This window comes from Oreochromis niloticus, linkage group LG19 (assembly GCF_001858045.2).
Source record: "Oreochromis niloticus isolate F11D_XX linkage group LG19, O_niloticus_UMD_NMBU, whole genome shotgun sequence".
Classification (NCBI taxonomy): domain Eukaryota; kingdom Metazoa; phylum Chordata; class Actinopteri; order Cichliformes; family Cichlidae; genus Oreochromis; species Oreochromis niloticus.
Genome location: NC_031983.2, coordinates 16176938 through 16189138, shown reverse-complemented (window position 1 = coordinate 16189138; position 12201 = coordinate 16176938). Strand labels below are relative to the sequence as shown.

At 44.1% G+C, this 12201-nt stretch overlaps 1 protein-coding gene across 8 annotated transcripts in view; it reads right to left on the bottom strand.

Moving 5' to 3' along the window:
* meis2a (Meis homeobox 2a) overlaps nt 1-12201 on the bottom strand; it is a 78111-nt gene that overhangs the window by 39613 nt on the left and 26297 nt on the right. For 7 of the 8 annotated variants that reach the window (XM_003442947.5, XM_005477175.4, XM_003442948.5 and 4 more), the window contains one exon: nt 4777-4922. In XM_003442947.5, the coding sequence (XP_003442995.1) occupies nt 4777-4922 (146 nt within the window). The remainder of the gene's footprint in view (nt 1-4776; nt 4923-12201) is intronic. The other variant, XM_005477174.4, reaches the window with a different exon arrangement.

The following is a 12201-nucleotide window of genomic DNA, read 5'->3' as shown; positions in this document are numbered from 1 at the left end:
GTGATGACTCTTTTTCCTGCGTTTTCCACTGATGATCACACATTTGGGCAGTGGCAGTGAACCAAATTGTCGCCCAGGTTGCTACGGGTGACTGGAGGACTGACTTTTGAGCTCCCGAGGCAAACAAGCACATGACAGATTAGTGTGTGGGCCTCCTCCAGGCGTCCACCTCTGTGACCCTTAGGAGTCCCCTCCTTACACCCCCTGCTCTTACCCCTAAAGCCACCCCCTGCCTCTCCTTTGTTCATCCAAACTATCAACAACCTAGAGAGATGGACAAGCAAACAGATTTTTATTTTTTGCAGTCAACAAAAAGACGGCTAAAGTTACTTTGAATAATATTTTCAATTTAAAACTTTTTTTGTCTGATCTATTATCAAACACAATTTTTTTTTTTAAATGAACCATCCAGTTAAATGAACTTATAAGTAAGTCGACTATTTATTTATTGAAAAAAAGTACTGTGCCATGTATATGGGAAAGAAAAAGTAGGCACCAACAAATATGGAATAAATAGCTTTTGGCAGTTCGATGTAAAAGGAGGAAGGGCTATTTCAAACTGTTTGCAGATGTGTGTCTGCACCAGCTAAATGCTGCTTGTACTGGAACAACACACAAGGATTAGAAGGACTAGAGGAGCTTAAACAAAACTGGGGATACTACAGGGCTGACTGTTTAGTCTACTCAAACAACATGTCCTCTCTTTTTAAGGGATGGACTTGTACACTTGTTTATCGTATGGAACAAACATCCGTTGCCAGGTTTTGGCCGTGCCTGCGTCCATGTCTTGTGAATGACCCTAGCCGACTCTTTTATGTGCGTCTATAAAGGGTGGCAGAGAGAGCAGCTCCCATAGGAGGGCTCGACCTGACGATGACACCCTGTCGTCATGGAGACTAATGCTATGTTGGGCTTGGATCGGGAGTGTGCGTATGTGTGGGTGGGGCAGGGGGGATAGCTACTGTCACTAGTGTATCTAATGATGTTTTCAGCACAACGCTCTTAACTCTAAGACACTCCTCGCTCTGGTGAACACCTGTATTATCTGCACTGGTATCTTTAGTGTTCTCGTAGGTATATTTCATTGCTTCAGTCAAAACATAGCTCATTAGTCAGTACTCGTACTGGTGTTACATTTAGGATGATAAAAGCCAATTATACTAATAGCTACATTTAAATACCATCTACTTATACATAAACATTTCAGAGCTGAACATTTAGTTCTACTTCACAGTCCAAGGACTCTCTAAATGACGAAAGGATATATCACTTCCCTTTCAAGGAGCCCAGGGGACCAATACACCTGGCTTAGCAGCTTAACAGCATTTCCCAAAACACCCAGGCCAAAGGGTGGCCCAGCACAGAACTTGAGACGCTTGATGCTCGAGTTGGCTACCTACTTACTCGTCTGACTGACCGCTCTCCCTCTCTCCTACGATCCCTCACTCCCTTGTTTGAGTGCACACATTTAAGGAAAACTTTCAATTTGGCCTTGATTGCTCCTGAGGTTCCTTATTTATTTTCATAGGTGTTGGAGAATTTACACTAGTCAAAAAGACAAGGCCAGAGCCCAGAGAGGTATCTTTGTATCTGAGTGCTTCCTGTTTTCATTTTAGGCCAACCCTTGTCTTTACAGGGGTGAGTAAGGGCTAGCGGGGGGTTAGCAGGGGTTGAGAGGGAAGGAAGACCAGGGGCGCCAAGGGGCTAATTGTAAAATTTAAAGTTTGCTTTTGCTGAGCACAAAAGGGCATTACTTTTGCAACGGTAGGAAAAAACTCCCATCACTGCAATTTTACAACTCTGACACGTTCTCTGAAATCTTTCTCTATCTACTTATCTGACTCTCTCTTCCTATCCTGAATTCTGTGGTCCATGCTTTTGAAGTGCAGCAGAACATTTTACCCCTAACAGTGAAGTTTACCTTTCTGATAACATAATCTCCCTGTAGTATTGAAAAGCTTATACCAACAGTCTGGGATTTCCCTTCCCCTAATGTGGCTGGAAGACATCCAGAACCTCATGGTGAGGGAGGGGGGGTATTAGAGAGAAAGAGTGGGAGGGAAGATAGAAGAAGGGAGTGGAGAGACAGTCTGACCCTCTTCTGCCAGCTAACACCAGCTGATCTGTCCAACCTTCTGCCAATTGCATATGGGGCATTTAAGGTTGCCAGCTCTGCAGTGAATACGCATATGGCCTCGACATAAAAGAGATCAGGGTTATCGCCGCCTTCTCTGATAGCGCAATTGTGAAGAACTGTCTCTGAGATCAATATGGTGCAAAAACTGTACTTTCCCCTTGCCTGGGAAATTGGCATACTGAGATTAGCGGTAAATATGACTTGAAGTGAGGTTACTTGCTATATATGACCGTCATGAAGGAAACAATCTTGTGAGTTCTCCCATGAGAGTGTGAGGTCAGAGTAAAGCAAGGGAGGGTGGGAGGGGAGAGGCAAAGGGCAATTTTGTTATACTGAATCTAAAAGCCAACAGTTGTTACTACTGGCCTGTGTTGTTTTTTTGTGTTTGAAGGGGGTCCTGTCCTTTTGAGCTTTTCAGAAGATGTGACAATGGCTGGATGTTGAGAACATATGTAGAGAGACCCCTGCGGCTCATGGAAGAGGAGCTCCATGCTGGCCCCTCAGTTTGAGAAAATACAAGCCCGCTCCTTTCACTCCTCACCCCTCAGTTAATGAATGCGTGAATGGCAGAATGCCGCTATAGGCCATTCAGGGGCCAAAGTCCCCAAGAATTCACCCTTGCACAAATGCATCCAGCTATGGCAAATACATTTGCTTAACAAATTAAAAGAAAGAAGAATGGTTAATGGGTGTGAGTGTGTGTGTTTGTGTGTGTGTGTGTGTGTGAGCAAGAGAAAAAGAGAAAAAGAGAAAAAGAGCGAGAGAGTTTATGGGTGGGAGAAGTGGATGGTGAGAAGAGAAGGGGGATAATTCAATTAGCCGTCTTCCTCAGTAGAGAAATGAAGGCAGGTTAAAAGGGAGGGATTATTATTTGTACAAGACTGGCCAAGGCTTTGCACAAAAGAAACAAATAAAGATTGGATAACATCTACAAGCAGGGTTTGTGATAAAGGGGTGAGAGGGAAAGGGGAAAAAGAGGGTCTGAATTAACCAGCGTTCTGAAAAAAATGTGCCCCTCCTTTCCTCACCGCTATTTCAATTCAAATTTAAAACAATTCTAAAGATAATTGGCAGGGACTCTTCCAAAAGGTCTGTGCAGAAGCTGTATGGGGCTTTCATCAGGAAAAATGACCAATCTTGAGAAAATTTCTAGTCTTGCCATAAAGCCTGTGTTTATAATTTGTGGATCCCTTTTTGTTTTGTTGTGTTTTAATGACACACACAAAAACAGGAAATTCTAACAGCATTTTTCTTTCAACTAACAGTTAGTGGTACTCAAAAGTTTAATGTCTGATTGAAGCCTGGTCTGTAGCATTTGGTGAGAGGTCTCCAGTCATAGAGCGATGGGAGCCGCGAACAGCTGTGAAGTCATTTTGATAATGATGAGAATAATAAGCGTGCAGACTGGCGTGGTGGAGCCGCTAAGGCCTGCGAGGCTCAGGGCTTTGCTGTTGCAGCTTCACTGCTCCTGAATAGATAAAAGTGATTAAAGCACTCCTGATTATCCCTGACCAATATGTAATGGATTTACAGCCCTTTCAATTAGGCTGTATTTGCTGGCTGCTTATTACTTGGGCTTTTGGTTAGGTAATCAGGGTACGGGGCTTTGAGCTGGGAGTGGGCACTGTGGTGGTGGTGGGGGCTACAGAGTGCACAAAGGGCACATGACCCTCTTAAATGTGCGGATGCTCTAAAAGACTCTAAACTAAGGCTCCTTTACTTTCACATTCTCTCTCTCATTTCTTTTTTTATTTTGCCCATCCCCCTAAACTGTCCCTGTTCCCTGGAACGGGGAACCACAAGCTCAAGCAGCTTATGTGTCCCGGCGTGGCCACCTCCTTCTGAAATCTGACCTGTGTTGCAAAATCAATACAGCCTGATGTTCTGATAATGTCCTGACATTAGAAAGGGTGAGGGGACATGTGGACCACCCCGTTTCACTAAGAAACATACTCACGTGAAAATAACGTTTGTGATTTTACAGTGTACATTTAAATTACTGTGACATTTAGACATATGATCCAAGACTCTGATCAGTCATTGTCAGAGTTTTCTGACAGAATTGTACGGCAAACACTTTCCTATGGAGCTATGGAGAAGAAATAAACTAACACATGTCAATTTTATCGAGAGATAAGTAGATTAAGGTTCCCTTAGTCCACAGAAAGACTGATCACGTAAAGAGGCCTTCAATTCCACATCCTGCTTCTTTACACAGCTACACAATCACAGTCGTTCTCTTTTTTTCCCAAGTTGTTTTTTTTATCATGCTACTTGTTCAGGCCAGAGCCTCAGTGCATCTCATACTAGAATATATGTCTTGGATTGTTGGGCCTTTTCTTTCTTTCTTTCTTTCTTTCTTTCTTTCTTTCTTTTTTTTACAGAAAGTGTGCTGAGCAGAGTAAACAGCCCAAACTGATTAGATTGACCTGGTCACTGTGTCCCTTTGACAGGTGGCTGACAAGTGAGCATCGCAGGAGCGCCATCACTCTCTCCCCACTGCCTCAGTAGCTACTGTGTGACAGGTGCGTGTGAGTATGTGTCTTGAATGTGAGTGTCTCTAACTGTTTATTTGGTTTGTTGTGTTTTAAAAAAAAAAAAATATAGACATATCTCCAAATTATAATGGCCGTGCTTACCGTGAGATGCTGGAACAGCCACGCCCTCATGATGTTTGTGGCCACCTTAGGGAAAATGCCACGCTTTTTCTGCCTCTTCTTATCCTTGTCTGGATCATCGTCATCCCCTGTGCCAGGCGATGCAACGCTGTTGTCTAAGCCATCTCCTGGACGGAAACCAAACCCAGGGTTAAATAACATCCCCGACCACACCACAGGCTCAGAATACAATAGCAAAAAAATGAAACAGAGGTATACAGTCAAAGCTGAGTTTAAGGCTCATGAAAGATGGATAAACGGACAAATACCACAGATAACTTTGAAAGAATTGGAAAGTGCTGCACTAAGGCCAAAAGAATTTCCACAGCAAAGCAAGTGTTGTGTAGTGAATATATGGAGGTAGGGGGATTTAGATGGCCTTAGACGAAGGGCTGTACAGAGACTGAGGGGCTTACATGGAAGCCTCGCAGAGCTGCTCTATACCCCAGAGCACGAGGGAGGGGAATAGGGGTTAATGACTCTAATGTTATGGTTGGACGCTGAAACACTGGGTTCTTCATTCCATTTTTACAGTAGGAGGAGATGGAAAGAAAAAAAAATGGACACAGAGCCTTCAAGTACAGGAGAGACATGGACTCATGTCATTAATTCAATTAAATTTGCATGTTTGACATAATGTAGAGCGTTTTTTCCCATCTTTTGATGAGAGCCAAAGGGGACAGGATGGAGTTATGCAGATATGTACTGTAACACACAGAAATTCATGAATTTAGGACATCCAGTTAAAGTGCGTGGAAGTAAATGTTATTTTGGGTGGTTCATTGTTGCACTTCGATGCACATAATGGACTCTTCATCGGCTTCCCGAAACCCTGAACAACCCCACCCCCAAGCTTCCGCCACGAGATTAGCATGACAGGCCAGCGGCGGCTTTGCCTGCATTAATGTCCATCAGCGTTTGATTTCACAAGGAAAGCGTGCACATACCCGGGCACGATTTCTCCTTTAAATTGAAGTTTCCATCTTTGTCCCTTGCCTTTTCCTTGTTCGTCTTCCTCGGCATTAATTGTGCATTAGCAAAAATGATTTACTTTTAACAGTCATAGTTATTTTTTCTTGCCCCCGGGCACAAATGCCTTGAAAGCCTTCCTTGAGGGCATCTAAATTATGTATCTGAAAAACTCCTCCACTAAGGAAGAGAAGGACCCTGACATTCTCAAAATTCAGACTCATATGTCCTCCTGTTTTTGGAGAGGCATCAATCACAACCACCTATACAAGCCTTAATCTCGCATAAATATTTGAACTAATAACATTAAAAAGGGGGAAAGAAAAAGGATCCGACTAGTGGCGTAATCTAATGCAAAATAAATGAAGAATACAAGGACAGCAGGGGCCCGCACTAACTACTTTTCCCAGTTTTTTTTCTTCCCCTTGTTTTTGCCTCTCTTTTTCTTCTCTGTCTTGCACAGTGTTTTCCTTCCAGATCATTAGTGGAGAGCCACACGAAAGAGGAAAACAGAGAAGTGCCGACTTTGCGCTCCCTGTGTGAAGTTAAAGAAGCAACAGTCCTTCTGAAGGACATATGGGAATGGGGACACAGGCTAGGGGTGTTGTAATTGTAGAATGGGCATTCATTAGTGGCAAATGCCATAAATCCCAGACTAAGTACGAATCCTTGTTCAGGAAAGCTTAAAACAATAAACTTTGGTCTGGCCATAGCCCTACCCTGACTGTGAGGGGCTTCCTGAGAAATGTGACCCAGACGGAAGCTAAGTCTAACTCCCTGAGTTTGCTTCCAAACTTCAATAAAAACACAACTAGTGAGCTGTGAATTTTAACCAACTCCCTTTTGTTTCTCTGCTTTTGAGCTTCACTGAATAATGTTGATACACAGTTTGCTGTTTGTTTGTATGCCGCTAGGTTTTGTGTTGATTTTCGAGCTACTCTCCAAATCCCTCTCCTGCTGTGAGCAGTCAGGCTCATCCAATAGAACCACACAGTGGCCAAAAGGCTGGCAGATTAATTTTATTGACGTTTCCATTTTCACTGCAATGCGATAGCCTCCCCCCCGGCCAGGGCCAGAGCGACCCGTGCGTATTTACAGACTGACCTGTCACTTCATTACCCAGCATGCTCGCTGCCTCCTGCCCTAGCCCGCAAGGATGAAACCAGACTCCGGTGCTTTTCAGCTCCTCTCGCTCTCTTACATGCGCACGGATGCTGACATGTGTCCACAGATCAGGCATGTGGCATTCGAGCATTCATTCTGTGTACAGTTTAAATACAAACTGTGTACAGCTTTTGTATGACTTCAAATATGTGAAAATGTGCACACAGTAAATAAAGACTAAAGAAAAATCAAATGTGGACAGAACATGAAAAGAAAGAGCAAAGAAAGAAGAGAAACAAGAAGACGCAAGAAAAAAAGAAGGAGTAGAAATAGAATAAAGAAGATCCAACTTGCACAACCTCATTACATCTAAAGGAGGGCTGGTGCTTTGCATCCACCCCCACTCCTTTCTTATGAGCGAGAGAAGGAACGCTGCAGGGCAAATTGTCCCAAACGCTAATGGCTTCTGACTGTTCCCTGGCAACTCTGCCATTCTAACCTGTGTGGATGTGCACTCTGAAAAAAAAAATCAGGAAAGAAAAAAAAAGTGCAGAGCAGGGGGATGAGTGTCCCATCATCTGGCCATGTGACACAGATGGGGGTTGGCTATTAGGAGGCAGTCGAAAGGCCTAGGGGAGCTGAGGTGCTGGAGTGTAGCCCCAGGCACTTTTGGAAAAGCAGCGCCCTTGGAGACAGAAAAAAGACAGCCCCCCCCCCTCTCTCTCTCCCGCTCTCTCTCTGTCTTCCCTCAACCTTTCCTCCTCCCTCCTTTTCCCTCGCTCACGCTATCAAGATCTTGACTTAAAGTGTCTGCAATGAAAGTTTCTGTGCAGATTTTCAGATGCACGCAAGTGGAGAAGGTGCAATCAGGCAAGATGGAAGACAATGACCGGACGCGATCAGGGCGAGAGAGTGAATGAGTGAGCGCACTAGCAAACAAACAAGCACAAGTCCAAAGCACATTACGCTCGCACACATTCCCTCTCTCATCACCAGTGGGTGGTTATTAAAAATGCATTCAGATATATCTCCTTGTGAGTAAATTGGTCTCAGGGCTGAGCTCATTAACGGGTCGGGATAGGACTGTAAACACACTGCAACTCGGCTTATCTAATGCTGGCACATTCAGGGTCACTTCAGGATTTCTTGCATGGAAAATTGTAAAGTACAAAGTGTCCTACAGTCTCTGCTTAGAATAGGGCAGACTTCAGTGGACTCTTAATGACTTTAGAGCAAAAGTTGTATTGTGTCTAGTAGGTATCCTGCCCCTTAGGGACCCACTAAGGTCTAGTCTGTCTTGTGTATATGACCATGAGTAACATATACTGCAGCTATCAGTATAACAAGAATGCCCTCCCTCTGCTGCTTTGCCATTCTCATATGCGTGAATAAATAATGACTTGTCAATAGCTGGAAAACACATTCAAATCCAGCCATGTTTAGTTATCACATAACACTCCAGAGTGGTCCGTATACCATTAATAATCATACCGTGGAGCCTCTAGACAAGCTTTAGATGTTGTGTGTGTGTATCATTGTAAAGTCTGTGCAGTGATTTTGCACTAGGAAGTCTGGGCGTTTATTTCAGGGTAATGAAGCAAGAGTGTAGAAGCAGTGGCTTATGGAAGCTGTGGTTAAAGTGACTAATTACAACAGACCCCCCACGCCCCCTGTCAGCCCAAACTAGTGAAGCGTGTTCACCCAAGCTCACCCAAAAAAAAGGGGGGAAGAGAAAAACTCATGAGGAGAGTTAGATGGAAAGAGGAGCAGATGGATACCAGAAGCTTAGAGTTTTGCTGCTTTAGGAGCTTCGCTGGCCTTAGCAAACCATAGTGACCGGGCCCTACACCTCTCCCTCCAACACCCTCCTATTACCACCACCTCTATCCATGCAGGCTTGGCCGCAGAGAATGAAGTGAAAAGAAGAAGGGGGATTTAGAGCCTCCCTTTTCCCTCTTTTTCTCCTCAACTTTTCAGCCAACATAAGCGGCGTTTAGCACATTCAGTCCCCCAAATGGCAGCGAATGAGAGAAGCAGTGGGGGCTCCTCTTTTGTCCGTCTGGTTACCCCTTTTATTTACTCTGGATTTACGGAGGGGTCTTTGCTGGCTCTGGGACCACATGCTCTTGATGCACACACAATCTCTCACATAGGCACATACACAAACACATAGAAGCTCTATTCACACTAGTGGAATGGCTATTTCTCTGCTTCTCTGTGCCGACTAGGGATTACAGATCATCTTGCTATAACCGCAAGCTAGCAATATGGTTTACATTCATGTGAAACACAACGCAGACAAGTGCTAACAAGTAAAACACGATTGCCGTACCGGTTAAACACACACACTCAAACTTCTAACTTTTAGATAAAAGTAAAGCATCTGTGAATTTGTGTGTCTTAGTGTGACCACACACCACACACGCCATATGGTTTACTGCACTCATTCAGATCCATACAGTAGATGAGGGCTCTAAACTGAACTGTATTAGTGTGGCTGCACCACTGCAGCCAGTGTTTTACGCTGATTATTTCCTGATCTGTGCTTAAACAAGCAGCAGCCCTTGCACTGGACCATAAAACAACAGCTTAGTAAACAGCAAGCATGCTGACAAATTGGTAGCGCTCAGGCCGGAGTCATTAACAGCCTTAAAACCTGTCAGAGCAATTACAACAAACTCTCTCCTTCAGCAAGTCCCCCTGCCAAACTCAGATGTCACCATCCGCCTCCTCTTTACCACCCCCCGTTACTGCCAGGACACTGGCTAAAGGTGAATTAGAAAGCACTACCATTTTTCCCCTCTCTTCTTCTCCAACAGCCATGACACCCCAGAGAAATGAGGACAAACCTCCATCTCAAACACAGCTGTATCTGCATCCTGGGGGCTACAACTGAGTGGTTCCTTTTGCATGAGAAATAATGTGTAGTTGTCTCCCCTGAAAAACACATCATTAAGTGTTCCCTTAAATGAAGTGGAATAAGAGCTTCTAATTAGATGTTTTTTTTTTCTATGTGTGGGGAAGCGAGGCAGTCAGGCAGTAAGAAAGGCATGGAGAGAAGGAAGGAGGGAGGTGGGGGCGGGAGGAGGGATGTCGGGGAGCGGTTGCTCAACAACTCCTGTACCTCTTCCCCTCCCTCCCTCCCATCTCTGCCCCCTTCTCTAAGCCCCCTAACCCTGCCATCAGGCAGATATCTCTCTGTCATCCCTGGAATGCTGGAGATAACTATCGCCTCTCCACCGATAGAAGGCCTCTCTCCTCTCACAGGCAGAGAGTTGACCCTACTCTGCACATCCCTACCATAGAGGGTGAAGGCTGACAAGGAGGGGGGTGTAGGTTGGGAGGTAAAACTTGTTCTTAACAGCCAGTTAGGCTATTTTACCTTTTAACCCAAAATATGGGCTGGAGCAAAGCCATTTCAAAGCCTTTTCAGCCTTACTTCTGTAGCCAAGGAATCATAGTTTGTCCAGAAGCAAGAGGTAGGAGGTGGGCCAAGCTGCCTGATTACAGCTTTTTTTTTTTTTTGGTCTATATTCACTGCTTCCAACAGTTTTTTTTTAATCATTCCAATCTGTTGAAAACGTACAATACAACCTGATACCTGCAACAACAATTAACTTTTTTCCTCATAAACCGGGACTGAGAATCCCACAAACAAATTAAGTCTCCCAGGAACTCGATTCTTCTAATAAACTCTTCCAGTTCTCTGCATATTTACGTCTATATGAACACACAGCAAAAATCCTGCCTTTACATAGATGTGAGTTATAAATAAAAGAACGCATGTCAGCTGCGACGAGGCTCTGCCATCTAAATGGGGCTTTGAGGAGGAAAAAAGATCCGAAGAAAAGAGATGGAATAAAGATGTATAAAAGAAAGGAGGCAGGGTGTTGCAGATGTCAAGACCCAATTTGCATGAATGGCAAAGGGCTAAATTGCAGGGGATGGGGGGGATCTACCCTCCACCCCCCCACGCTGCTTTTTTTTGGGGGGGGGGGCTAAAAGGGAGTTGTGATGCCCATGACTGCCCCTCACTCAGCAGACAGGGATCAGTGGCTAATGAAGGGCTTTGGGTCTCCACCAGATATTTCACACTCTCTGCTTCTCTGACAACTCCACCCTGCTCCCCCCTGCACTCTAACACTGCAGAAGAAACTGCCGCTGCTCTTCCCTTACATTCTGGCTTGAATGGGGCTAATTGGTCTCACAGGTAATCTCGGTTCATCACTCGTTTCTTCATAAACAAATTTACAAACCTGCCACTGAATGAGTCCAATTCTCGCTTATGTCTAACCAGACTGCTTCTGTCTTATTTTCTTCTCTTATTATGGTACACTGAAGCTATTGTTAGTGTTGGAATTGTATATATTGACAGTGCTCAATAATTTATCATTTTTACAATAGGACGTTGATGCACCGAGAGAAGCATACCTGCATCTCAAGATTTGATGCAGCATTAAATATTAAAGAAGAAGTGTTTACCAAAAGTAACTAGGGTACAGTGAATAGAAACAAACATGAACATGGGTAAAATGAGGTGCTCTCACACCATATGCTTCCTAAAAAACTACTAACTTGCTGTATTTTGGAATTAAAAAATGTTTAAAGCAGGGGGGGAAATGAGACAGAGCAAAATAAAACAAGGAGGTGGAGACAGTGCTGATACATCATATGGATCTATCTGCTAGTAAAGAAATAGATTTCTAATCCCCTCTAGGAACTATTGTATATCAAAGTCTTCTACATAAACCGCAAAGAGCTGGTTGCCAATTTAACTGAGTGTTTTTCTTTCTTCCTTTCTTTTTGTTTTTCATTCAGAGCAGCTTACATCGTTTCAGGCAATGCATGATAACAGCATAAGCAGTGATTCTCTACCCTCAATTACAACTTAAAACCAAACAAACTTGCTGTTTTTAAGCTGAAGAGGAGGTCAAGTCCTTACCACACCTGATGGACAGTGGCATCAAAGAAGAGTTCAACAAAGATGGGAGGGGGTTGTCTATATAGAGCTGGGGGTGGGGGTGGAGGGTGGGGGGTTGGTACAGTAAATGAATTAAAAGGTTTATAAATCAACAAGTCAACCATCAGATTGTAGCCTCTGCTCAGCAGCCCTCTCATCAGCCAAATGCCAAGTTTTTTTTCTTTCCTCCTCGCTCTCTTTTTTTTTTCCACACAAATGTCCTGGAGGCAGGGAACAAAGCGAGCAGAACTGATTACTGCACTGTTGCTCCGCTCCGACAGTCTAAACTCTGTTTGGCTTCCTAATGAGCTCACTAAAAACCCAATTCATCACCCATAACCCCTTCTCAACCTGCCTTGAAATCCCCCATTATG